Source organism: Petromyzon marinus, chromosome 7 (genome assembly GCF_048934315.1).
Source record: "Petromyzon marinus isolate PM22_M1 ecotype Great Lakes invasive population chromosome 7, UKy_Petmar_22M1.pri1.0, whole genome shotgun sequence".
NCBI lineage: Eukaryota > Metazoa > Chordata > Hyperoartia > Petromyzontiformes > Petromyzontidae > Petromyzon > Petromyzon marinus.
In genome coordinates this window covers 151,729-179,508 of record NC_133673.1, presented here as the reverse complement: position 1 = coordinate 179,508, position 27,780 = coordinate 151,729, and the positions used below count along the sequence as shown (strand labels likewise).

Sequence of the window (27,780 nt, the reverse complement as noted above, 5' to 3'; positions counted from 1 at the left end):
TCCTATTTTATTTACCTCTACTCTTTCTTTTTTTCAGAGGCGACTTGGCCACGCATGACAACTCATCAAAGTGGATTACCACGTCGGAATTTACAGAAATTGATGTTGGTAAATGTGGAAGGCAAAACCGGAGCACTTGAATAAAAATCAATAAAACCAACAGGGAGAGCACACACATTCCAAATACACAAGTGGCAGGGTCACGATCGAACGCATGCCTCCTATATACCAGACGAGGGAGATAACATCTCACCACAGAGACGCCACATCAGCCCACACGCCATTAAACACCTCCCGCCAACCCCGTGTTTTAATCTCCTAAATCCCCACCCAAAATTGCCACTGCTATTTTACAAATTATTAAAATAAACTTAATCAAATGTAAGAATATATGGATTTCCATTTATCCGATGAATCAAACATCGATTCGCATTTATTTTAACCCAATAATTATAATTTAAGTTTATTAATATTATTTAAAATTTCCTTCATACAGCCAGGCTCTAACACGTGGCTTATTGATCTCTTGCTGAGCCAGCTGTGAAGAGAGCCCCTAAAACGTGGATTGTACAGCTGATGTATGGACATGGCTTTAATGCGCGTGTATAGCTTTGGGTCCAATTTTTATCACAACTGCGTTGTGGAAGACGACACATGCCAGATGAATTCACACCGGTAACACTCGCGTCGCCCTTCACAAGGCGAGACTAAACACGAACTGTTCCAACAGCGCCATACTTCAACCCGGGGTTGTTTAAACCGCTTCGAGCAGCGAACCAATGAAGCTCCAGAGCACTACGAGGGACACGTCCCCCGTGTTCATATCACTCACTTATGGAAATTCTTAATCCACCGGTGCACTTAATTGGCCAAATATGTGATCAATGCATTTGCATTTAGAAATATCTTGGTAAATGCCAGACGTTTGTCAGCTGGTTCAGGGTTGTTGGCAAGAATCTTGGCATGAAACAACTGTCGCCTTACCCTAAAAATTGATTTTAAACTTTCTTTTCATCTCATGAATGTGTCGTTTCTCTGGATCTCTCTCAGGATGGTTTCAGGGGTTCCTTGTAATCAAGGACTGCCCCAAGATTGGTCATTTGGATGTTCCCAAGTTGAGGCTGGTGGGGTGGTCAATCACGTGACGATGACCATGTGACACAATGCTATTCTGATTATAGATGTGCAGTCAATCTCGCCTCATCTGCTTCTAAGTTTTTTCTCTTTTTGGAGAGATATTCCTTGAGGAATAATTTGACATTTCCTATTTCTCACGTGATCTTTTCCAGCATGATCTTCTCTGTCACTCGGGTTTGGAAAATTGCAGATGTGTGGTGGTGTTGTGTATAACAAAATATTTGGCAATACAGTTCAACTAGGGGGGTGCTGGGGGCTCAAACATTTTGAGAGTGAAAGTGTTTTATTTCAAATGCATTAAGGCAATACAATACATGCCATACATTGTGATCTTAGCTTTTGTTAAACAACCACAGAGCTATGCAATGAAACACAATGGTTTTTAAGACTACAAAATCATTTTATATCATATTAGATCATAGAAGGCAAAACCCCACTTGAGGAGTATTGGCTAAATCAACGTTAAGGATGTTTATATCTCCTTGAGAAGATCCTGTGTCTGTGGATTCTCCTTCCAGTGTGGAGGCCAGGACGCCTGCACACTCGGACGCTGCTCCAGCAGCTTGTAGTAGGCACCCAGATTCGGGTACCTCTCTGTAGACAGTCTGCACGCAAACACACACAATGCACAAACGATAGAAAATAAACATTATCAAACAAATTAAACTTGTAAGCATGGCTAAATCGAATAAAAAATTATCCAAAGTCCATACAAGCAAAAGAATGTGTAAACATATGTTTATCAACTACAGTACTGTACGGCTTCCAAATTATTTGGGCACTGCAGTGGCGAGATGTTTATCTCCCTCGCATGGTATAAAGGAAGTCCTTGGTCCGATCCCGACCCTGACGCCTGTATATTTGGAGTTTGCATATTTCTCCCTGTGGTTACGTGGATTGTTCTCCGGGTCCTCCGGTTTTTCCCTCCATCTTTTAAATCAACATCACGCATTTAAGAGTATTTCGGTGCTACACATTGCCACGTGATAAGCAACTTTGTTGGGCTATCATTGGTAGCCAGGTCGCTTCTGAAAAATAACTAGAGCTAAGTGGGCCTTACTTGGTAAAATAAATTGTAAAACATTTAAGTGAGAAGGTAACTGGATAGAGGGCATATTTTTTTATATATTTTTCATTGGAGCCGTGGCATGGCCCAGTGGTAGCACGTTCGCCACCTGTTAGAGGTGTATGGTTTGAACTCAGTAGAACGCCCTGGTAAATAACTACAGGTGTATGGAAAATACCCGGTGTATTTACCATAAAATGTGCCCATTCTGCATCACAGTGGAATGTTAAAGATCCCCCCTAATGTAACTTGGAGTGGATACAGCAAACACGCAGATAGGGACAGAAAATAAAACATTAACGGAAATATCAGCTGTACATTATCCGCGATACTGCAGGAGTCATGGTCCAAATTTGACAAAACCTAAAAAACTACTTGCACTTTGCTTGATTATTAAACACAGCGAGCGGTAATCTCCCTAATGTTAAAATTTAGGACCCTCCTTAAAAGAAGGCTTGAGACTTCAATTGGAATTTAGAGAAAAACTGCAAACTGCTATATTAATAGTGCACAGTGCATTGTCACTGAAGTTGAAATGAACACTCGTGAAAAACATTGTTGCATTAACTATTACGTGCGTTTATTAGTGTTGTTTTACATGTGTAGTGGTATAGCGCTGGCTGCTGGCAGAAAAGGGGAACTGCGGTGTACGGCAGTACTTGCGTCAGTATATAAGAGAGGGACATCTCAGGGAAAGGTCACAGAAGGGGCCTATCAGGGAGCCTCGGGAACCCGCGAGTAGGTTCCAGAAAGGGGGCGTGGCCAAGGCGGGGCAAGGTCACGCTGGGAGTATAAGAGGGGGCCCTGAGCGAGAGCTCGGGGCTGTTGCTGGAAGTGGGATTCCCGTCGTGCTGCTCAAATCTATCGTCGTCACCTTCTTGTCGTCGTCACCATCTCCTCGTCGTCGTCTCCATCTTCACCATCCCGGGAAGCTGTTAGACAGCCTATCAACTGTTCTAACTTAGTAGTGCGTTAAAAAGAACTGGAAAACGGCCATATACACACACACAAAGTATACACTTGGGATACACTACCAGCTCAGCATTTTATAGCAAAGGATCTCTGCATTTCCCAGTTTCTTTTCAACAGAACACATTGTGACTCAAGCATGTGCTGCTCTGCAGGCAACTGTGGAAAAGTTCCCATGTACCTTAAAACTTACCCAAATCTGAAGCAGTAAGCAAGGGTAGGAAAGAAAACAACATCAACGATGGTGAAGGCTTTTCCAGCAATGTAGGAACCTGGGCCCATCTAAAAAACAACAGCAGCAAAATATCTCTTTAACACGTAGGCTTTCGCGACCACGTGACCAATATCATTAATAAGGTTTGTAAAATTTTGATTTAAAGCTTTCGTGACTGCAGTAATTCATATTCTTAGCTCTTTGGGTAAAGTCACGTTGAAGGGAAACAATAAAATATATATAAAACAATAAAAATTCTCACGACGTTTCGACCATAACACAAACGGTCATCATCAGGTGTGAAAAACCAACGGCAAGAAACATTTTAAAGAAGTGTCGGTTTGCATATATTTAGTTATTTTTGAACGGGTTATTTATTTATTTTTAAACGGTGTATTTATTAAAAAAAACCCGTCAGCGCCACACACAGCGATTTGGCAGTTTATTTAGAAGGACGAGTCCATATATGTTCTGAAAAGAGGAGGGGGGAGACAAAAAATTAAAGTATGCTGTCTGAAAGCCACTGTAAGCGTGAACAATCAATTAAGACCTGATATGATTTATAAAATCTTTCCAATGATTGCTAAGCCAGAATCCATCTTCTCGGTTGAAATTGTCTCTGTGCTTGTATATGTGGATAGCCTCATGAACGAATCTCTCATGGTAGCCAGATGGCTTACAAAGAACCTCTGTCTTGGAAAAGTCAATGTCATATGAGCCTACTGAATTATAACAATGATCTGCCACTGCCGAGGTGTTGGTCCTACCGTGTTTAAGGTCTGCTTTGTGTTAACGAATGCGGTCCGAGACATGGCGTTTGGTTTCTCCAATGTAACTACTACCACAGAGGCAACTTAGTTTGTAGACACCAGGGTATTGTATGTCCGGAATCACATCTTTTACAGACGGAACCAGATCACGGATTTTATGTAATGTGTTGAAACGGACCTGGATCTTGTGTTTATTCAAAATTTTGGAGATCTTTTTGTGATCCCCACAATGTAGGGTAAAGTGATGGTTTTGAAAGGCTCCTCAAGAGGGTCCTTCTTCATGGTTTGAGTGATAGCTTTGCGGATTGTATAGTCGGAGTAACCATTAGCCTTAAGAGCTTGGTGTACGTGCTTGAGTTCACTGCCTATGTGTTCCTGATCGGATATGCATTGGGCTCTATGGTACAGAGTCTTGATGAGATAATTCTTCTGTGATGGATGGTGGTGGGAATCCGGTTTCAGATAAGCATCCGTATGGGTAGCTTTCCTGTAGACAGTGGCTCATTGAACCATCATGTCTCTTTTTTATTAGGACAACCAAAAAAGGTAGCTTGCCAGGGGGGTCCAGAATTCCAGTAGATATTTGAGCCAATCCCAAGCCCGGATAAAACAGAGGAGGGTCAGGCAAAAGGGTTGCTGACACCGCGGACCGTAAAAAATACAAAAGGAATCTAATACACATGACGACCGCAGAAGAAGAAGGATGCCGGCTCTGATGTCGCCGGGATCAACAAGGTCCGATTGAGTAACCAGGATCAGGTAGAAAAATTTACTACCGGAAAGCAGCAATGGCAGCAGCAGCAGCAGCAGCAGCTACGACACCATTAGAAAATTTCGATTTAAAGCTTTCGTGACTGCAAAGATTCATCTTCTTGGTTCTTTCGGTAAAGTCACGTAGAATGAGAATAAAACAATATAAGACAATAAAAATTCTCACGACGTTTCGGCCATAACACAAGTAGCCTTCTTCAGGTGAAGAGACAGGTCTGTACGGAAGACAGAACTCGAATGGACGCCGTAATGTATGGACCGCGTTTATTAAGCTGTGTGGGCGGAGTTAAAATATGAGTCTGTACGTTACCAGCATCACCTCCGGAGCGGGGGAGGGGGGGGGGGGAGGGCGGGGCTGGGAACACAGGCAGAGAGGAATGCAAAGAACGCGCCTATCAAGCTGTGTGGGCGGAGTCAGAGCCCGAATGTCATCAGCATCAAATGCAACTACACCCAAGAGGGAGGGGATGGGAGGGGAGGGGAGGGGGGGTGGGAACATAGGCAGAGAGGAATAAAGAAAAGTGAGCAGGTAAAGCAAGGTGTGCTGTTGTGTCCTGAGCAGCTTCATGACTATGCTATAAACTGGACTACTATACAATAAATATGATATCTTCCAATCTAAACTACATGGTATAACATCATATCATAGACAAATTCCACCTTTGATTTATACAATGCGTTACTTTACAATACCCTATACTTTAGATTATAAACTATTTGACTTGTGATATTACACTGTCTTATTATATGAACCCAACTATATACCACACTGCTGTATATTCACTATGCAATTACGATGCTATATATTGCCTTATGAGTTATGTTAAATATTACAATGTTATACTATTAATTATTAAACTACATGTTATAAACCATACCATTGACCGTGGTGTGAGAAGTATTAAGAGGCAGTGTCTGAAAGTCACTGTAAAATACAATCAATTAAGAACCGAAATGGTTTAAAACATCTTTCCAATGGTTACTAAGCCAGAATCCATCTTCTCGGTTGAAATTGTCTCTGTGCTTGTATATGTGGATGGCCTCATGAACGAATCTCCCATGGTAGCCGGTTGGTTTGCAAAGAACCTCCATCTTGGAGAAGTCAATGTCATGTAAGCCCAGCCGAGAAGATGGATTCTGGCTTAGTAACCATTGGAAAGATGTTTTAAACCATTTCGGTTCTTAATTGATTGCATTTTACGGTGACTTTCAGACCACAGCCCTTTCGCTGACACTGCCTCTTAATACTTCTCACACCACAGTCAATTGTATGGTTTATAACATGTAGTTTAATTGATAGTATAACATTGTAATATTTAACATAATTCATAAGGCAATATATAGCATCGTAATTGCATTGTGAATATACAGAAGTGTGGTATATAGCTGGGTTCATATAATAAGACAGTGTAATATCACAAGTCAAATGGTTTATAATCTAAAGTATAGGGTATTGTAAAATAACGCATTGTATAATTCAAAGGTGGAATTTGTCTATGATATGATGTTATACCATGTAGTTTAGATTGGAAGATATCATATTTATTGTATAGTAGTCCAGTTTATAGCATAGTCATGAAGCTGCTCAGGGCACAACAGCGCACCTTGCTTTACCTGCTCACTTTTCTTTATTCCTCTCTGCCTATGTTCCCAGCCCCCCCCCCCCTTCCCTCCCCTCCCTCTTTGGTGTGGTTGCATTTGATGCTGATGACATTCGGGCTCTGACTCCGCCCACACAGCTTGATAGGCGCGCTCTTTGCATTCCTCTCTGCCTGTGTTCCCAGCCCCCCCCCCCCTCCGCTCCGGAGGTGATGCTGGTAACGTACAGACTCATGTTTTAACTCCGCCCACACAGCTTAATAAACGCGGTGCATATATGACGGCGTCCATTCGAGCTCTGTCTTCTGTACAGACCTGTCTCTTCACCCGAAGAAGGCTACTTGTGTTGTGACCGAAACGTCGTGAGAATTTTTATTGTCTTATTTTGTTTTATTGTTTTATTCTCATTCTATGTGACTTTACCGAAAGAACCAAGAAGATGACCCATTAGAAAATAAAACAGCCAAATTCCGAAACAACGAAGAGGCTGAGAATGGCGAATGAGGAGATTACAGTAGGGACACGAAATGTGAGAACACTATCAGCAACAGGACTGTCAGAGCTGCTAACAAAGGAAATAAAAAGATATCAGGTATGACATCCTAAGACTAGCAGAAATTAGATGGACAGGAACAGGGGAGATAAATGGGGGTGATGTTATCTGGTCAAGGGGAAGGTAAAGTGCACACAAGAGAAGGTTTCTTGTTGAGCACAAAAGCCAAAGCATCATGGGATACAGACCAGTTAGTCCAAAAGTAATTGTCACGAAATTGAATGGGCAACCCCTAAACATGTCTGTCATCTAAATATATACACCAACATCAGATAGCGCAGAAGAGGATGTTGAAGAATGATATGAAATGATGTAAAGCACGAAAAAGGAACTTCCTAGGAAAGATATCAAGATAATTGTGGTAGACTTGGGAAGGATAATGCCAGATGGGAACGCATCATGCAAAGGTATAGATATAGATAATTAAATTCAAGAGGCGAGATACTACTAAAACTTCCTTCATAAATGACATGCTAATATTTAATACTCAGGTGAAACTCAGCAGTAAATTTTGGACTGGAAATAGGAGAATGGTTCCCAACAACAATAAGTAATGAGGGAGATCCACTATCACCAAACAACTTCATCACATTCTAGATTTGAAGCTTTCGTGACTGCAAGGATTCATACTCTTTGGCTTTTTCGGTAAAGACACCTAGGTAAAAAATAAATTAAATCACGACGTTTCGGGCACAACACAAGCGTCCTCCTTCAGGTGGGGACAACGTAGCGAAAGCACAAACGCTTAAGTGTGTCTCAGAGATGGCTGTGACGAGGGATTATATAGTCGCGGGGCATGGAGGGAGGGGGGAGGGGCCATGGTGAGTGTGGGGGCAGGCAGTTTAGGCCCAAGTGGTTGCCTCCCAGCGGCTCCCCCAGCTTCCCAACTTCACCTCCCAGCCTACATCACAAAGCCCCCGTTTTGGCCCAAGTCGTTGCCTCCAACCGCGCTCCCTCGGCTTCCCAACTTAACCTCCAAGCCCACACCCCGCCCCTACACTCACCATGCCCCCCCTCTCCATGCCCCACGACTATATAATCCCTCATCACAGCCATCTCTGAGACACACTTAAGCGTTTGTGCTTTCGCTACGTTGTCCCCACCTGAAGAAGGATGCTTGTGTTGCGCCCGAAACGTCGTGATTTAATTTAGTTTTCAATTATTTTATTTATTTTTTACCTACGTGCCTTTACCGAAAAAAACAAAGAGCATAACTTCATCACATACTTGAAAAGAGTGATGGATGCCATTCAGGACAATGGCACAGGAATATCTGTGTAAGGAGAAAGAATAAAAAACATGAGATTCGTGGACGACATAGATCTGATGGAAGAAAGGTTCGTAGTACTGCAGGAAAGTGTTCATACGCTGAATAAGTCAGGAAAAGTCTGATGATGAACGTGGAAAAGCCAAAGACAATGGTGTTCAAAAGGGAGGAGTAATAATAGAAAGCAGCAAGATTGTGAATGTAAAGGAATTTGTATACTTGGCAAGTCTACGGACATGGGACAATTACTTCACAAGGATCGCAAAGGCAAAAGGAGTAATGACAGGATTCAATAACATCTGGATAAGCAAGCAAATCAGCTACAAGACCAAAATTAACATCTTAAGAACATGCGTGTTCAGTACAGATTTGTATGCCTGCGAGACTTGGGACATTAAAAAAGGCTGACAGAGATAAGATATTGGCACTCGAAATGTATTGCAAGAGAAGGATACTGCATCTAAACTGACGTAGAAGTAAAAAAACGTTGCACATAGAAAAAATACCTAATGATGCAGGGAGTGATGAGAAGGAAACTGGCACTGTTTGGACACATACAGTGAGGGAAAAAAGGTATTTGATCCCCTGCTGATTTTGTACGTTTGCCCACTGACAAAGAAATGATCAGTCTATAATTTTAATGGTAGGTTTATTTGAACAGTGAGAGACAGAATAACAACAAAAATTCCTGAAAAACGCATGTCAAAAATGTTATAAATTGATTTGGATTTTAATGAGGGAAATAAGTATTTGACCCCTCTGCAAAACATGACTTAGTACTTGGTGGCAAAACCCTTGTTGGCAATCACAGAGGTCAGACGTTTCTTGTAGTTGGCCACCAGGTTTGCACACATCTCAGGAGGGATTTTGTCCCACTCCTCTTTGCAGATCTTTTCCAAGTCATTAAGTTTTCGAGGCTGACGTTTGGCAACTCGAACCTTCAGCTCCCTCCACAGATTTTCTATGGGATTAAGGTCTGGAGACTGGCTAGGCCACTCCAGGACCTTAATGTGCTTCTTCTTGAGCCACTCCATTGTTGCCTTGGCTGTGTGTTTTGGGTCATTGTCATGCTGGAATACCCATCCATGGCCCATTTTCAATGCCCTGGCTGAGGGAAGGAGGTTGTCACCCAAGATTTGATGGTACATGGCCCCATCCATCGTCCCTTTGATGCGGTGAAGTTGTCCCGTCCCCTCAGCAGAAAAACACCCCCAAAACATAATATTTCCACCTCCATGTTTGACGGTGGGGATGGTGTTCTTGGGGTCATAGGCAGCATTCCTCCTCCAAACACGGCGAGTTGAGTTGATGCCAAAGAGCTCCATTTTGGTCTCATCTGACCACAACACTTTCACCCAGTTGTCCTCTGAATCATTCAGATGTTCATTGGCAAACTTCAGACGGGTATTTATATGTGCTTTCTTGAGCAGGAGGACCTTGTGGACGCTGCAGGATTTCAGTCCTTCACGGCGTAGTGTGTTACCAATTATTTTCTTGTCGACTATGGTCTCAGCTGCCTTGAGATCATTGACAAGATCCTCCCGTGTAGTTCTGGGCTGATTCCTCACCATTCTCATGATCATTGCAACTCCACGAGGTGAGATCTTGCATGGAGCCCCAGGCCGAGAGAGATTGACAGTTCTTTTGTGTTTCTTCCATTTGCGAATAATCGCACCAACTGTTGTCACCTTCTCACCAAGCTGCTTGGCAATGGTCTTGTAGCCCATTCCAGCCTTGTGTAGGTCTACAATCCTGTTCCTGATATCCTTGGAGAGCTCTTTGGTCTTGGCCATGGTGGAGAGTTTGGAATATGATTGGTTGATTGCTTCTGTGGACAGGTGTCTTTTATAGAGGTAACAAGCTGAGATTAGGAGCACTCCTTTTAAGAGTGTGCTCCTAATCTCAGCTCGTTACCTGTATTAAAGACACCTGGGAGCCAGAAATCTTTCTGATTGAGAGGGGGTTAAATACTTATTTCCCTCATTAAAATGAAAATCAGTTTATAACATTTTTGACATGCGTTTTTCTGGATTTTGTTGTTGTCATTCTGTCTCTCACTGTTCAAATAAACCTACCATTAAAATTATAGACTGATAATTTCTTTGCCAGTGGGCAAACGTACAAAATCAGAAGGGGATTATATACTTTTTTCCCTCACTGTATGTAGGATGGACAATTGGAAAATTAAAAGTGAGTTTTTTCGGAAAAAATGGAAGCACCCGGAAAGAGAGGAAAACTAAGCAGAGAATGGCTTGACGACACATAAGAGATTGGTGACAGAAAGATGTGGCACTACTTGAACATATTGGATAGTGGAAACTAATGATAAAACGTTGATACTCTTTGCTTCTTTTGGTAAAGTCACGTAGGTAGAAAAAATAATAGACCACAATGTTTCGATCGCAACAACAAGCGACCGTCTTCAGGTGAGAGAATCAGACTTCTGTGGACGAGGCATTTTATTGACACGAGAGGGGGGGGGGGAGGGAGGGGGCTTGCCGCATCGGGCAAGAGGGTGGGGCCAGCGATTGTGAGAGATGGACTGTAGGGCATGTGAGCATGAAAGTGCAATTGAAAGGACATGTGAGCATGAGAGTGCAATCCAAAGGACATGTCCTTGGGATTGCACTCTCATGCTCACATGCCCTACAGTCCATCTCTCACAATCGCTGGCCCCACCCTCTTGCCCGATGCGGCAACCCCCCCTCCCTCCCCCCCTCTTGGGTCAATATAATGCCTCATCCACAGCAGTCTGATTCTCTCACCTTAAGACGACCGCTTGTTGTTGCGATCGAAACCTGGTGATCTATGTTTTCTACCTACGTGACTTTACCGAAAGAACAAAAGAGTTTGGATTCCTGCAGTCACGAAAGCTTCAAATCAAGATTGATAAAACGTTCATGAGAGACCTTCAGGCTATCTGCCCATGGATCGTAATAATGATGATAACTTGAATTAGTAATACACATTTAATATGTACAACCAACTTGAAAGAAGATGTGTAAATTCACACATATCAATGCTGATCATTTCTGTAGCACACCTTGGCAAGATACCCCTCCCATAGCAACAGCTCCTTTGCCAATGCCTCCGTGTTTCGTTTCAGAGCAGAGTTGTGCCGTTCCTCCACTGGAATGCGCCAGTTGTAGTAGATGACATCCCCTGAATGAAGATAAAGGCAAAAGTTTTACAAAATGTGCAATGCAGAACTAAAACACAACAGTAGATACCTTTAAAAACAACCAATCCTCGAATAAAACCAATTCCTACAAATACAGTCATAGCAAAGGCACCACACGTAGTCAATCAAAATATATGTAACGTTTATTTATACCCAGGTAAAACTCAATTGAGGTAATGTCTATTTAGGACGTCTCTTGAAGGAGATAGAATTTTAAACTGCGTAAGGATGATTTTAGAGCTTGATTCCTCTGCCTTGACATATATGATGCAATGCACATGTTAGTGGTGCTTAATAAAAATCAATCACAATTACAATTCTATGGCATAACAGGTTCCACATTTTTTTGGCATTTATTTTTATATAACATCTCAAATGGGAACACATTTGCATCATCTGCCTGCTCATTTCCCCTCAGTTATCCCAGCCATCAGACCACCAGGAAACCCCACTTGTTAAAAAAGTGCATATCACTTATTATTAAATACTCTTTGGTTCTTTCGGTAAAGTCACGTAGGTATAAAATAAACTAAAGGAAATAACGACGTTTCAGGTGCAACACAAGCGTCCGTCATCAGGTGGGACAACCACAGCAAGAAACAATTGCTGAAGTGGGCAAAAGGGCAAGAGAAGGGGGAGGAGCCAGGGAGGAGAGACAGGGAGAGTGGGGGTGTGGGGTAGGGGGAGTGGAGGCAACAAGTTAAGACAAGCACGGCAAAAAATGCGGGGGTGGGAAGGGGAAGTGGGCGGGGCTCCTAACCCTCCCACTCCCAGCCGGGGTGGGGAGGGGAAGTGGGCGGGGCTCCTAACCCTCCCACTCCCAGCCCCGCCCACTTCCCCTCCCCGGCATTTTTTGCCGTTCTTGTCTTAACTTGTCGCCTCCACTCCCCCTACCCCACAACCCCACCCTCCCTGTCTCTCCTCCCTGGCTCCTCCCCCCTTCTCTTACCTATATGGCCTGTTGTTGCAGCAGCCCTTTTGCCCACTTCAGCAATTGTTTCTTGCTTTGGTTGTCCCACCTGATGACGGACGCTTGTGTTGCATCTGAAACGTCGTATTTTATTTTATACCTACGTGACTTTACCGAAAGAACCAAAGAGTATGGATCCCTGCAGTCACGAAAACTTCAGATCTAGATTATTAAATGTCATATTGAACTAAAGTAGGATTTTCTGATTTCATTTTAGCTTCCTCTCCTGTTTCCTTTACAAAATCAATTCTAGATACTGAAAGTCACCCACTATCTCTGTTCCTTATCAATTGGTTTTACATCTGTCTGCAATGACCTTGCTGTTCATATTATACATGCTCTATAATGCCGAGCAGATGCAATTCACTTTTGCCAAACGTTCCCACTGTGGCATAAACTCTCTTCAATAAACCTGTAAAAGCATTTTATTTGGCGCAATTAATCCAAAAACATCTGTAACAACATGAATTGAGCTTATAACTGCAGATGGATGCAAGCTATATTCACATATTGGACAGATCTACCAAAAGGGTTAGAGAGGCTTTGATTCTGATCTACCAGTCTTGGACTGGCATGGTATGTAATGGGTTTTTCTTACTTTGCATAATGTGCATATGCAGAGTTAGGAATGTCCAATTTAAAGAGTATGCAAAATGTATGTTTTTTTTAGGCCGAATGATGCAACTTAAGTGTTGTCCCAATTTATACCTGGAAATCCACAAGCCCTGCTGGTGAATCCAGGGCTCCATGCATTAATAATTGCTTAAATGGTGAAGGCATAAGAGACAGAGAAGAGAGGTGCGGGAAAAAGAAGTGTACACACAGAGAAGCTTTAGAGAACACCAAGGGCAGACAGAGGCAGAAAGAGCAGACATGCAGATACTGAGTAAGAAGAGACAGATGTAGAGAAAGTGATAACAACATTGGAGTGTCACCTCTCTATCTGTCTCACAGTGCTAGAACAAGCAACTATAAGGATTTTGAGAAAATTCATATAATGCGAGAACATATTATATTACAGCACTGGTGATAGGGGGATTTAAATACATTTTCTAGGACACGTGTCACTCCACTGAATATATGCCACCCAAGCAACGTTATTTTCCCCTGCACGACAGTGTGTGGTACATTGTGTCCACAGTGCATCATACAAAATGGAACGCCCTAGTCATGCTTCCGTAATGTGCGGGCCACTAGGTTTATACGCGAGTTTCAAATGTGTGCAATGTGATCATCACCAGATTTCTGTTGCAAGGTGAGAACCTCAAATGTGCGCTGCAGAACCAAGGCCTGCTCTGCTGCTCCATCTGGCATCAGTTTTGTGCCCTGTGCCTTGAACTGATTCTGCACAGACAAACAAAGTATGTGAATTGCAACAAAAAATAACCATAGGTATTATTTCCACCTTGTTTGACACCAATTCCGTCCATAGACATTTTGACTAAAACACGAACGTTGTTATCTTCAAGTTGACTTTAAATAAATAATGACCAAGCGGCACAATGATTAAGATAAGAGGCTCAAAACAATTAAGAGTCTCTTCAGCTTTTCAGCCCCCTGGGGTTGATAATATACATACCATTTAGTGTGAAGTCAACAGTGACTGTACTATAGACCCCATAAGAATGTAATTCTACCACAAGCTCAGGCCAATGAACTGGAGATGAACAAGGCTGCATTGTACGATTGAATGGGAAAGCACTTCGCTGGAATGGACAGCCTGACCCAGGCCTCGTGCACAGGATAACAGGGATAGCACAACAGTTGGCTCATGAATTGAAGAGAATTGTGTTCTAAGGAAACTTTTTGCCACTGGGAGCTCACAGCTGTATCATGTTTCAAATTACTTTCAACTCATGAGATGGGCCCCATCAGTGAGATGCATATTGTGCTATACAGGCGTGTCGTCTCGCTTATCGAGCACGATGTATTCCACGCAAATTGCTCGGTAAGCGAAAACTCGTTAAATGATCATTGTTTTCCCATTGACTGCCTGTCACGTTTAAAGATGAGCTACATTTCAGCCCCAAAATGTTCCACTCTTGAGCAACTTTTATCATGTGAGAAATACCAATTATTGTATCATTTTAAAATAAAGTAATAAAACATCAAATTTAACACTTATCACACATGAAGCACCACAATGCAAGATCCCCCATATAGCCTTTACAGACTGTTGGGATAAGTGCTGTTAGCGAGCACCTATGAAGTCTGGCACGGCACACGAGGGGGTGAGTGGCCAGCACCATGGCCCGGCCGCCCTTGTCTCCCCAGTGGTTATGTTTACATACTGCACCAGGTACTCACTCATTTGAGTGAGTCTGCCTCGGGGAAGCCCAGGACCGGTTCAGATAATCCTCACTGGTGTTGACCGTGAGCAGGAATTGAACTCGGGTCGCCAGGTTCGTAGCTCTGCTCCCCACAACAACAACCATTCGCCACTAAGTGGTCATGATGTCACCACGGCCCTTGTGCCAGGTTATGTGCACTTTAAGGCCATGTGAAGTGTCAAATGCTCGCTGGCAGGTCACGGAACAGACCCAGGTACCATGGGTTGACTGACTGAGATGACCGGCAGATGCACCATCTGTGTCCCCTACTGTGACAACTTGCTGTGTTTTAGCCATCCAGCGCTCTGCTCATTGTTGTGAGAGTCACTCCTATGCCCTCCGCTGTTGTTGGAGGGTGATTACCTCCAACTACCTGGTGGCATCGTTCACGAGCCTTCTCCACAGAGGCCGACCTTAGCACTGCTTGTACCGGTCATTGGATAGTCCACTCAACTCCATATTCTCTCGTACCACATCATTCCATCTCTTATCTTGCCCGTGCCACGCCCATTTAGCCCCCTTTATCCAGTTGAATAAAAACTCTTTGTACATGTCGTGGCTGGGCATGCAGGCTATATGACCCAGCCAACGCAGCCTTGCTTGCTGGAGGAGCTCACCAATGGGACTTTGTCCAGATCTTTCAAGGGATTTGTGAGCTCTCAAACAATCCAGCCTGGTTAAACCCAGGATGGACCGTAGACAGGCCAGTCTGAACGTATCTAACCAGTGATGATATTCCATTAGGGGGGGTGCACGTTTCCTAAGCATAGATAAGGGAGAGCATGACCATGGCCATGAAGACCCAAATCTTCGTGCGGAGCGACAGACCGGGTAGCTTCCACAGCTGATGAAATTATGATACCTTTTGACTGATGAAGAGTAAGACCTCTGCCGTCTAACCGGAGCTGGTCATAAGCACACTGCCAGGGTATGGAAACCTCTCCACTCTCTCCACAACTACCCCATCACCAATTGAGAGTTGAGTGGCAACATTTTTGATGATACGAAATACCCAGGCACATGCTTAGTTTTAGTGGGGCTGATGGCAAGGCCCCACCTTTTAGTAGCATGCACCAGGTCAAGCAGCAGAGCCTCCAACTCGTTCTCCGAGTGAGCAGCAATCACCAGATCATTAGCATACATAACATGGTTGACCAATTAGGAGCCATCCCTCAACTGCACCTGGGCATCCATCTGCCTCCAATTGTATCTGTACCTGATGGCGGTTCCTCCGGTACAGCAATGGAAGGCTTCTCGAATTACATGACCGAAAATTATGTTAAGTAATGTAGGCGCCACAGGACATCCCTGTCGGTACCAAGGTGAACAGGGAATGGCTCTGACTCCTAAACACATAGCTTTACCTGAGCAGAAAATCCGGGACTCCAAAAGTACAAAGAACAACCCAGATCCCAGGCCTACTGATGGTATCATAGGCCTTGACCAGGCCAATAAAGCAGAGATGTAGGTCCTGTTGGAATTCCCCACACCTCTTCTAAAGCAGACAAACAGCAAATATGTCATCCGTGCAGGATTACCCTAGCCTGAAACCACATTGTGGCTCTGCAAGGCTCTCCTCTGAGTGCCTGGCAAAGCGATGTTGAATAATCCTTGCCATGACCTTTTTCGACACACTGAGGGAGGTGCCCCTGTAGTTACAACAATCTGTGCGGTCTCCCTTCGTAAAGAGGGGGACCACCAGGGCATCCTTCCAAATCTGCGGAACCCGTCCAGTGGTCCAGAAAGCTGTGATGATGTCATATAGGGCAGTCTGCACATAAACGCCTGGTCTCAAGACTCTGGATCGCCTTCCGTACTTCTTCAATAGAGGGCACTTCAGTCAGCCACTCACAAGGGGTGCTTACTTCTTCCAATATTTGAGGCACTCCAACCTCACTAATTTCATCCCCACTATGAAGGGAACAGTTGATTGGAATTGGCCCTCGCCATTGCTGTCCTCACAGCCATCACAGCGTTACCGTCCGGCACCATCGAGGAAGGGGGTTGTTTTTGCTGGATACTGCTCCTCACACCCACACATAGCCAACCATAAGCGAGACACGCCTGTACTTCAAACAAACTTTTCACGAGCGATGCTTCAATCCCTTTTTCCATTGTTTTGTCAATATTCCCTCTGAGGAGTTTGAGCCACCTTCTCAATTTTTATTCCTCTTGATTTACTTTTAGCATCTCCCATCTTATTAAAACTTTTCTCATGGTTCTGGACTTTATTAAAATAACTATAAGAGAGGTTATGGCCTGAGTTATCTTGTTACTTGGTCCAATCTTTTAATTCACAATATTTTTCATCTCTAAATATAAACGCTTTTTTTTACAAATTTCTTAGCATTCCAAACAAATCTTGATTTGAAGCTTTCGTGACTGAAGGAATCAATACTCTTTGGTTCTTTCGGTAAAGTCACGTAGGCATAAAATACAATAAATCACGGCGTTTTGATCGCAACACAAGTGGTCGCCCTCAGGCGGAAAAAATATAATCCAGCAGTGGAACTGCTGAACTAGCGAGAGAGCAGCTACAACAAGGCTATATATGTGGCGATGGGCAAGCAAGAGGGGTCTGAGCTGGAAAGGAATTCTACCCCAAATGTGGGCTTGCCAATCGCCACATGTATAACCTTGTTGTAGCTGCTCTCTCGCTAGTTCAGCAGTTCCACTGCTGGATTATATTTTTTTCCGCCTGAGGACGACCGCTTGTGTTGCGATTGAAACGTCGTGATTTATTTTATTTTATACTTACGTGACTTTACCGAAATAACCAAAGAGTATGGATTCCAAACAAAACTTATGAAAATATTTTTAAAACACACAATTCATCTAAGACATTTTCAATAGAGCAGAATCATTTTGAGAGTGTAATTTTACAGCATATGTTATAGCATGCACAACATAAACAAAATTACGTAACATGTTATGGGTATTTAACATTTTCATCAAGAGCCTCAATCCACATTACTTTGAAATGTTGCATTATGTAACCCTTTGCTATTACTTGAAAGTGCACACATTGAGGCTTACGTTCTTGTATCATGACTCACCTCCAGGTAGAAGCACGCCCCTAAGGATTCGTTGATAATGTTGTCACCGTGACGGAAGGAGGGAAGCTGCGGGGGGACAAGATTGATCAGCTAAGTGAACCCACTCAAGAAATCACAGTATTAATAAACTCAAGCAATGAACAAATCTATGAAGAATTCCCATTATTCAAACTATAACCTCATGTTCCAAGAATCCATACACATATTTTAAGAACAGGCAGACCTCGCTTAGCGCAACCCCATAGCAAGCTGATTAATGATAATGCTCTTTCGTCCTGCAGAAACTTTTTTTGCAAAAAATGAAATAAAAACACCGACAGAGTGCTTACGAGTGATAACACGCAGAAACGCCGGCTGAGGAAAGGGGCCATCCATTTAGTACGTATGCAAAAATCTGTCAAAACTTGACCTCTTCCCCCTCCAAGAAGGCATGCATTATTTTTACACCCCGCCCCACCTGCGTACGTATAATTGACGCACCCCCCCCTGAATCCTATAGAACGGCCAATATTTAATCCACGTAGAAACGATCAAGGATGAATAATAGTAAAATAGTAACATGTGATAATAGGCTTTTCCCCATTTTTCTGGCAACAAAACAGGTGTTATGATGTTAAACCACAAAACTGAAACCTATTACAAGGCTAATATATGCATTGTCCTTGAAACTGATTGGTCCAAACCAGACAGCTTTCCTTTGAGCCTCGTCTCAAACGGTGTTAGACCAGAGGACGCCAAAAAGCGTATGCAAATAGTAACGTGTTTAAGCAAACAGATAGTCCAACGCCGGACTATCTAACTAATTTGAAGGCCAATGTAGACAAATTATTATCGAGACTTAACCCCCCCTCATTTCCTACGAGTACGTACATTGTCAGTAGACCCCCCATACAAAAGCGTATGCATTTGGGTTAACCTCCCCTCCCCCCTCCATACATACGTACTAAATGGATGGCCCCAAACATAGTCGCCCCCATCATTCGCTCAGCCAGAGAGCGAAGCATGGCTCTGAGCCAACCAGACCCCACCACTCCCCGTGATTCGATTATCACGATTCGTGGCTACGATTCCATTATAAAAAGCAAACCGAATTTTATATTTTTAGCACATAGGCTTTCACGACCAATATTATCTGAGGTTTTTTGGATTATATTGCATAAATATAAGTGTACATTTACAATTCACTCGAATTGTAAATGTTGTGGGTTTACTTTCCAACACAATGGTGCTGAACTAGTAAACAATTGGCACATCTTGTTTACGTGATAAACCTTACTAATTGGCTGTGTCCGGTGGTGGCGAGTTTAACGACATTTATATTTATGAAATCTAACCCAAAAAACCTCGACTATGGTCCATTTTTTTAAATTAATGTTATTATTACAGTGCGTTTAGCCAGGTGAGTTTCATGCGTCACCCCAAATAAACCTCACCACAAAAATTGACTGAGGGAGTCACTAAGACCCAGGTTGAGAGTGCAGCAGCTCCAACCAATGCCTTATAGGAGTACAGTCGAATGCACTCGTGAGTACATATTTACTCATGTTATTATAAATTATTTTAATTGATGAAATGTTTATCGTACGGATTACTATTATATGCACTACTAGCTTTACTACCCGGCTTCGCCCGGGACTTGGATTCACGATGCCCGGCCGCCTTTGTCTCCCCAGTGGCGATGTTCACACCACACGAGTTACTCGTTTGAGGCTGAGTCGACCTAGGGGAGGCCTAGGACTTGTTCAAATAATCGTCACCGGTGGTGGCCGTGAGCAGGAATTGAACTCGGGTCACCGGGTTCGTAGCGCAGCGCGCGAACCGCTACACTACTGCCACACAAACGCACGCGCGTCCATAGGTAAACATACACGCGCTTGCAGCAGACACACACAACTTTCAGGGTACGTACGGCAGTAAACGACTGAAATTATAAAGCAATGCTGCGCGAAGAACGCCTTAGACCTGCAACACATTTGTATGGCACTGTACCCGCGGAGGGTTGGGGGGTGCGTGACATGAGCAGGCACACTGCGTGACGCTTCTGCATACGGGTCACATGATAAATGTGACGTCACAGCTCACTTGCCATGCAAAATACAGTCTTGATGAGAGAATTCTTCTGTGATGGATGGTGGTGGGAATCCGGTTTCAGATAAGCATCCGTATGGGTAGCTTTCCTGTAGACAGAGTGGCTCATTGAACCATCAGGTCTCTTTTTAATTAGGACATCCAAAAAAGGTAGCTTGCCATCTTTTTCGACTTCCATGGTAAATCTGATGTATCATAGAGCCCAATGCATATCCGACCAGGAACACATAGGCAGTGAACTCAAGCACTTACACCAAGCTCTTAAGGCTAATGGTTACTCCGACTATACAATCCGCAAAGCTATCACTCAAACCATGAAGAAGGACCCTCTTGAGGAGCCTTTCAAAACCATCACTTTACCCTACATTGTGGGGATCACAAAAAAGATCTCCAAAATCTTGAATAAACACAAGATCCAGGTCCGTTTCAACACATTACATAAAATCCGTGATCTGGTTCCGTCTGTAAAAGATGTGATTCCGGACACACAGTACCCTGGTGTCTACAAACTAAGTTGCCTCTGTGGTAGTAGTTACATTGGAGAAACCAAACGCCATGTCTCGGACCGCATTCGTGAACACAAAGCAGACCTTGAACACGGTAGGACCAACACCTCGGCCGTGGTAGATCATAGTTATAATTCAGTAGGCTCACATGACATTGACTTTTCCCGGACAAAGGTTCTTTGTAAGCCATCTGGCTACCATGAGAGATTCGTTCATGAGGCTATCCACATATACAAACACAGAGACAATTTCAACCGAGAAGATGGATTCTGGCTTAGCAATCATTGGAAAGATTTGATAAACCATTTCAGGTCTTAATTGATTGTTCACGCTTACAGTGGCTTTCAGACAGCATACTTTAATTTTTCGTCTCCCCCCTCCTCTTTTCAGAACATAGATGGACTCGTCCTTCTAAATAAACTGCCAAATCGCTGCGCGTGGCGCTGACGGGTTTTTAAAAATAAATAAATACACCGTTTAAAAATAAATAAATTTATGCAAACCGACACACCTGATGACGACCGTTTGTGTTATGGTCGAAACGTCGTGATAATTTTTATTGCTTTATATATATTTTATTATTTTATTGTTTCCCTTCAACGTGACTTTACCGAAAGAGCTAAGAATATGAATTACTGCAGTCACAAAAGCTTTAAATCAAAATTTAAATTTAAGAAGCTGTAAAGCATAATAGCATATTTGACGGAGGATCTCTTTAGCGAGGGCATACAGGTTGTCTCTGTAGGGCGTTGGTAGTCCCATAGACGTGAGGTATTTTCCACTAATGGAGTGCAGTTTGTCCTGAAGAAGGATGAGGGCCTGTTTGAAGATGACATCAGAAAATTGACGTCGAGGTTTGTATTTTGCCAATGAGCTCCGTGGAGGATGTCCTCACTCATGCCCTGTTTATATTTTTGCCAGAGTCTCATGGGGTTAGATGGGCTGCAAACTTGAAGATGTATGCAGAAGAGCAATGTCAGTTGGAAAGGGGACTGACCAACATAAGCTTCTGTCATAGTTTTATGAAGATGGTGATTATGCGCAGGAAGTGCACGAAGATTGCAAGCTTCCCTGTATGTTTGACAGAACTCCTTCCACTGTTTAGAGGTCTTGGAAAGATGTGCCCTTTGGCAACATGGAAAAGCATTGGGGGAAAGTAGCACTGCTGATTGTTGGGATAAACTGTGTAGACTCGTCCTAAGGCATCCCGATTCACCGTCAGCAGCACCTCGCTTCAAATGTTTTTTAGCAGTCCATGTATAGTAGGAGGGAACTTAATGGTAGAGCAGGTTGGCAGCAAATGGATCACTTGGGCAGAAAACAAAGAACGCCATAAGGGTTGAGTCAGGGTCTGTTGTTGGGCATTTCCTTTAGTGACGTAGATGCGTTGATAATTTTGGAGGTGAAGTGCCAAATGGATGACTGTGGGGGAACGGTCATGGATGGAGAAGGCAAGAATTCAGAAAATGGCCCCATTGTTTCTAATGTATGTTCCTTAGAAAAAAAGTTTGAGCTCATGCACACTTTGTCCCTCTGTTTTGTAAGTCAAAGACAGGCATGTCAGAGCCTTTGTTGATGTATTGGCAAAGATATTTGATGGCTTTTTTGAGAATAGCAGAATTTCACATGAAAGTGGGCCTGGAAGATCTTGCACAGGAGAGGGAAGTAGGGAACGATCCACTGGTTGTGAACCTTAATTAGCGAGTTAGTGGCAGGTCTGAGTGTAATTTGAAATCCATCATGTTAAGTAGTTCTGTGACGATATAAACTATAGGCATCATGGGTCGACTGAGTGTGTTTCAAGTAGTTGCATGGATACCTCTTAGATAGAACTGGCCACATGGACCATGGACCATTTGGTTGCAGACCACATAGGAAAAGGGCAGGGTCTTGATGGGGGTGAGGTAGCTCAGCACTGATAAATGTGTCAATGTGACTTGCATGAATTGTTTCCCTCATCCATAGGGATTTGTGAGCATGAAGAAGACAACTTTTTGCCACCCAATGGTGTGCAAGGTACTGCTTGTCTATGCAAAGACGCTGCCTTCGTTGGTCGTAATAAGCATCATGAGGTCATAAACTTTGAGTTTTAAGACCCTCGCTAAGATGACCATAGAATCTGGGTGGTCTAGCAGCAGAAGGTTTTAGGGAGAGCCGTTTGACTGGTTCGATTAGAGAAGTCGAACTGGTAATGATATTGTTGTTTTTTGTAGTCAGGTTGTTAGTAGGATCTTTGTTGATTTTGGTGTAGCTGCCATCATTAAGGTCCTGGATTTTGTTGTTGTATGTGGTTTTATCCATGATGACAGTGGCATTGCCCTTGTCGGCCGAGAGGATGACTATGTCATCCCTCTTTTTCAATGTTGCAAGTTCAGAGCGCTCGTCTTTGCTAATGTTACTCATGTTTTTTTTTTGCATTTTTAAGGATGGTGGCAATTTCAGCTCTAGCAATGTCTGTCGGGATCTGTCCCAAGCCTTTGAGGGCTACGTCGACCTGGGAGATTATATCATCCACTGGGATATGTTTAGGGGTGACTGCGAAATTCAACCCTTTAGCTCGTACCGATTTTAGGCTGTCAGAAATTGGGATGTTACTCTGATTGATGACAATCTTGTTAACATCTAACTTTTTAACGTGTGGAGCAGGCTTCTTTTTTGACAGGAGGATTAATTTAGCAATCAAGTTAACTTTACATTTGGTTGACATTGAATTAGCAGAGGAGACTGTCATGTTATCTACATGGTCCCAATCAGAAGTGGACATTTTATCTGTTAATATTAGGTATGATTGTAAGAGTCTTGTCTAGATTATCAAGTTCAAATCGGAGCAATCTTATTCTCTCTGAAATTAGTGAAAGGCTGGCTTTAAACAAGATCAGTTTAGCATTAGAAGAGGTGACAGCAGCAGAAGCGAGTGTAAATGCGATAGATATTACCATGTTATCGCCTTTTTGTGAAAAATTGGGCTTCTATACCGTGTTCAGGTACATAGCCGCCCATTAATATTGCATCTATGGCAAAAATATAGTCTGAAAAATGACAATCTCATTTACAACGGAGTTTCCATGGATGCATTGTGTCGTTTTAGGGGGGAGGGGGGTATGGGACTGGAGCACTTACCTTCAGTTTTATGATAATACAATTAGCGAAAACTTAACATTAAAGCAATGTCATAATATTCCAGCATTCTTCAAACTTTACGGAGATTTTTCAGTTTAACGGCATTTACCTGCTTCTATCTTAGAACCTCAGCGATCTCTGCGATTGTATTCTATGGCCTTAAGGATTACTACAAAGATGCTACATTCCTTACAAACCATGCCATCATTGGTCCTACAGTGCTGTTGATTTGACCAATACAATGATGATGAGCCGTTTTCCTGGTGAAAAAGTCTACAAAAGCTCAGATAGAATGGATAATGAATTCATAAACAAAGCTCAACCCTTACGGATTTCCACCTCAATTGCTCAAACTGAAGGGTGCCTCCTACAAAATGCTCCTTCGGAATGTTTATGCAAGCAACGGACACTGCAATGGAACAAGCTATGTAATCTGGACAAGGAACAATCACATCGTCGGACCCATGGTTGCAAGTGGATCTCACTACAAGAAGCTCTTAAAACATATTTCTATATTTACATTCAGCTGAAAACACCTTTCCATTCTCGATGACACAAAAACTATTTCCAATTCATCCTTCTTTTGGAAGCACAGCTGCCAAGAGGCACGAACAAACACAGCAGAAGATTTGAATCTTTCTCCCTTTTACCATGTTTACCGGAGTCGCTTCCAATATTACGTGGCAAGCATAACGCATTGAAACCAGAAAAGCCATCAAAATTCTGGCTCAGAAGGCATCGTTACCAAAGATGGAATATGCACAGATGACGTGGTCTATGAAGCGATCATGCAAAAATATTACGTTACTTTTGAGCTACAAAAAAATCCCGATAGTTATTGTTCATTTCTTACCGTAGTTTACATTTTACAATTGCATAAAAGTACCTTAGCTTAACCTTCACAGGTTACAGTTGAAGCCCAAAGGCCTCCCCAATACCTCCGCAGGAATTGTACTATGTACATACAACTATGTACTGCGATGTACTACGTAGTATGTACTACTATGTACTACGTAGTATGTACTACGTAGTATGTACTATGTACATCTCTTTTGAAAATCCACTGCTACACGGGGCCTCCCCATTCCGTGCGGGTCATGGGTGTTAAGCTAGTCGGTGCTAATTGGCGAAGGGGAACCGTAGAAAATCAATCCAACAATGGATGTGTTTGTGCACTGCCTACACCACTTGTCATATCCGGTTGGGCTCGCATCCCAGTACTTATCCAGATTCAACTGTTTATATATCTAGACCTAAGGAGGGACCGCATTCCAGGTGTTGCATTTGTAGGGTGTATTGCATGTGTTATGTTAAACGCAGTTGTCGAGCACAGACCCAGAGACTGAAAAAATGAAACGGCCAGAAACACATGGCATTATCACAATTGTAAGACTATGTATTCAAGAGTTAACACGCTTCTTTCATTGAGGAAAGTTATACGAGCTGACAACGGGAGGAGGGAATTCCAAAGTGGAGCAGTGCGTGGGAAGAAGCAGAACCAGAAGCGTTAGGACCTGCAGAGGGGTGGGTGATGTGTTGTGATCTGCAGTGGGGTGAGTGGGTGGTGAGTAAGTATGTTATGACCTGCAGTGGGGTGAGTGGGTGGTGAGTGTTGTGACCTGTAGTAGAGTGGGTGGTGAGTGTGTTGTGACCTGCAGTGGAGTGGGTGGTGTGTTGTGACCTGCAGTGGGGTGGGTGGCGAGTGTGTTGTGACCTGCAGTGGGGTTGGGTGGGTGGTGTGTGTGTGTTGTGACCTGGAGTGGGGTGAGTGGGTGGTGTGTTGTGATCTGGAGTGGGGTGAGTGGGTGGTGAGCGAGTGTGTTTTGACCTGGAGTGGGGTTAGTGGGTGATGAGTGTGTTGTGACCTGTAGTGGGGTAGGTAGTGTGTGCATTAGGACCTGCATTGGGGTGAGTGGGTGGTGAGTGCGTGGTGAGTGGGTGTGTTGTGACCTGCAGTGAGGTAGTGTTGTGTGGTTATCGCACTCCGCTACAAATCCGGCGACCGGATTTTGATTCCCGCTCATCTCCATATATAAAAGGGAAATTTGTGATTGTGTGTCTGTTCAAAATATTTAGCGTACTTCCCGACATGCAACAAACCTGAAATTTGCTAAACTGTACACCATGCAAAAATTATAAAAATACACTTTGTTTTTTTTGGGTGGGGGGGGAGCTCAATAATGCATCTATTTTTTTTGCACGGCAAGTGAGCTATGACGTCAAATCTGTCGGTGACCCTCGCATGTGGAAGCGTAACGCATTGTAGTTTTGCGGTTATCGCACTGCGCTACGAACCCGGCGACCCGAGTTCGATTCCCGCTCATGGCCACCACCGGTGACGATTATTTTAACCGGTCCTGGGCCTCCCGTAGGTCGACTCACCCTCAAACCAGTAACTGCTGTGGTGTCAACATCGCCACTTGGGCGACAAAGGCGGCCGGGCGTGCTGCTAGCCACCCACCCCCTCGTGTGCCGTGCCGGCCTTCATAGGTGCTCGCTAACAGCACTTTCCCTCTAAGGCTACACGGGGGATTTTTTCTTTATCCTGTTTGTGGGGGGGGGGGGACTGTGTACCGATTCGCGCGCTGCGCTACGAACCCGGCGACCCGAGTTAGATTCCCGCTCACGGCCACCGCCGGTGACGATTATTTGAACCGGTACTGGGCCTCCCCTAGGTCGACTCAGCCTCAAACAAGTAACTGGTCTGCTGTATGAACATCGCCACTGGGGGGACAAAGGCGGCCGGGCGTGGTGCTGGACACCCACCCCCTCGTGTGCCGTTCCGGCCTTCATAGGTGCTCGCTAACAGCACTTGCCCCTACAGTCTGTTAAAGCTATATGGGGGATCTTTGTCTTTGGAGCGGTAGTGCAGTGGTTAGCGCGCTGCACTACGAACCCGGCGACCCGAGCTCGATTCCCCCTCACGGCCACCACCAGTGACGATTATTTGAACCGGTTCTGGGCCTCCCCTAGATCGACTCAGCCTCAAACGAGTAACTAGTGTGGTGTGAACATCGCTACTGGGGAGACAAAGGCGGACGGGTGTGGTGAATCCAAGTCCTGGGCGAAGCCGGGTAGTACAGCTAGTGACCAATAAAAGTGACGAATTACCGAAACGATCCTGGGCCTGCCCGAGGAGTAAATATCGCCACTGGGCGAGACAAAGGCGGCCATGCCGTAGTGCTGGCCACCCACTCCCTCGCGTGCCGTGTCGCCCTTTACAGGTAAGATTGCGAAACACCAATTGCTCCCGAGCGTCTCTTAAACTTCTGACTTTTTGTCTTTGTCACCTGCAGAATTGCGTGGTTGAACGTGACCGGAGTTATTGCGTGCGAGACGGATCAAAAACCACGACCTGTTCTTCTCAAGCTACCAGGCTGATACTGCTGCAGTGTTATGTGCGAGTGTGGTGCGCGATGCGTGCGTGTGTGAGCTTTCACCTGTCCCCTGGGGTTGATCTCGGTCACAGCTGCACTCTTGTGCTCCTGCTTCTCGAAGGAGAGCAGCTTCTGCTGGTAGCCCTGCAGCGCCTTCTCCTCCAGGCACAGCTGGATGCGCCAGCACGGCGGGCTGCCCGAGCCCCAGTATAGTAGCATGTCGCTCGCCATGGCTCGCGGGAGGGCAAAGCACGGAAAGAGGAGCACAGAGAGCACACAGCGGGCGTCGCCTGATAAAGGGCCCCGAAACTGAAATTCCAGAAGAATCGATTGCAGATTTAACTCCGTCAATCTTTTGGATCGATTCTTTTTTTGGTATGAAAATTTACTCGATTCCGATTTTTGAATACTAAATTGCGGGCAGTCCTCGGATTACGAACACATTTAGTTTCTGAGAACCGTTCATAAATGGAACGGTTCGTAAGTAGGAACGCCATAATGCGCTGTATTTACATGCACATACGATGAGTGTTGCGGTTCAACAAAAAAGGGAAGCACTATTTAATAAATATACATTTGCGTGTAACACTAACAAAAATACTGTATAGTAAGTACAAGTAACATAAATAGAAGGAAAAAATCTATTTTATTTTCACCTACCTTGAGTTCCTGATACTGGCTTGCTTATCGGAAAGGGAATACACACACACATGTGGGCACGCACGCATGCACACACAACAATGACAACGATGAATTTCGATTTAAAGCTTTCGTGACTGCAATGATTCATCTTCTTTGGTTCTTTC

General features: G+C 43.9%; 1 protein-coding gene across 1 annotated transcript; it reads right to left on the bottom strand.

Annotated features, from left to right (window-relative positions):
- Positions 1–1,401: 1,401 nt before the first annotated feature.
- LOC116939816 (glutathione S-transferase A-like) lies at positions 1,402–27,311 on the bottom strand. Its single transcript, XM_032948643.2, has 6 exons — positions 27,038–27,311; positions 17,884–17,949; positions 13,736–13,841; positions 11,390–11,508; positions 3,366–3,454; positions 1,402–1,742 (listed from the first exon to the last, which is right to left on the bottom strand). The coding sequence occupies exons 1-6, from the start codon at positions 27,203–27,205 to the stop codon at positions 1,610–1,612; spliced, it is 681 nt and encodes a 226-aa protein (XP_032804534.1). The 5' UTR covers positions 27,206–27,311; the 3' UTR covers positions 1,402–1,609.
- Positions 27,312–27,780: the final 469 nt, after the last annotated feature.

Coding starts and splice junctions, on each gene's coding strand:
- LOC116939816 (XM_032948643.2), bottom strand. CDS start 27,205: ATGGCGAGCGACATGCTACTATACTGGGGCTCGGGCAGCCCGCCGTGC. Junction 11,509..13,735: donor CACCTTGCAACAGAAATCTG/GTGATGATCACA, acceptor ATCTTCATTCAG/GGGATGTCATCTACTACAAC. Junction 1,743..3,365: donor GCTTACTGCTTCAGATTTGG/GTAAGTTTTAAG, acceptor GTTTGCGTGCAG/ACTGTCTACAGAGAGGTACC.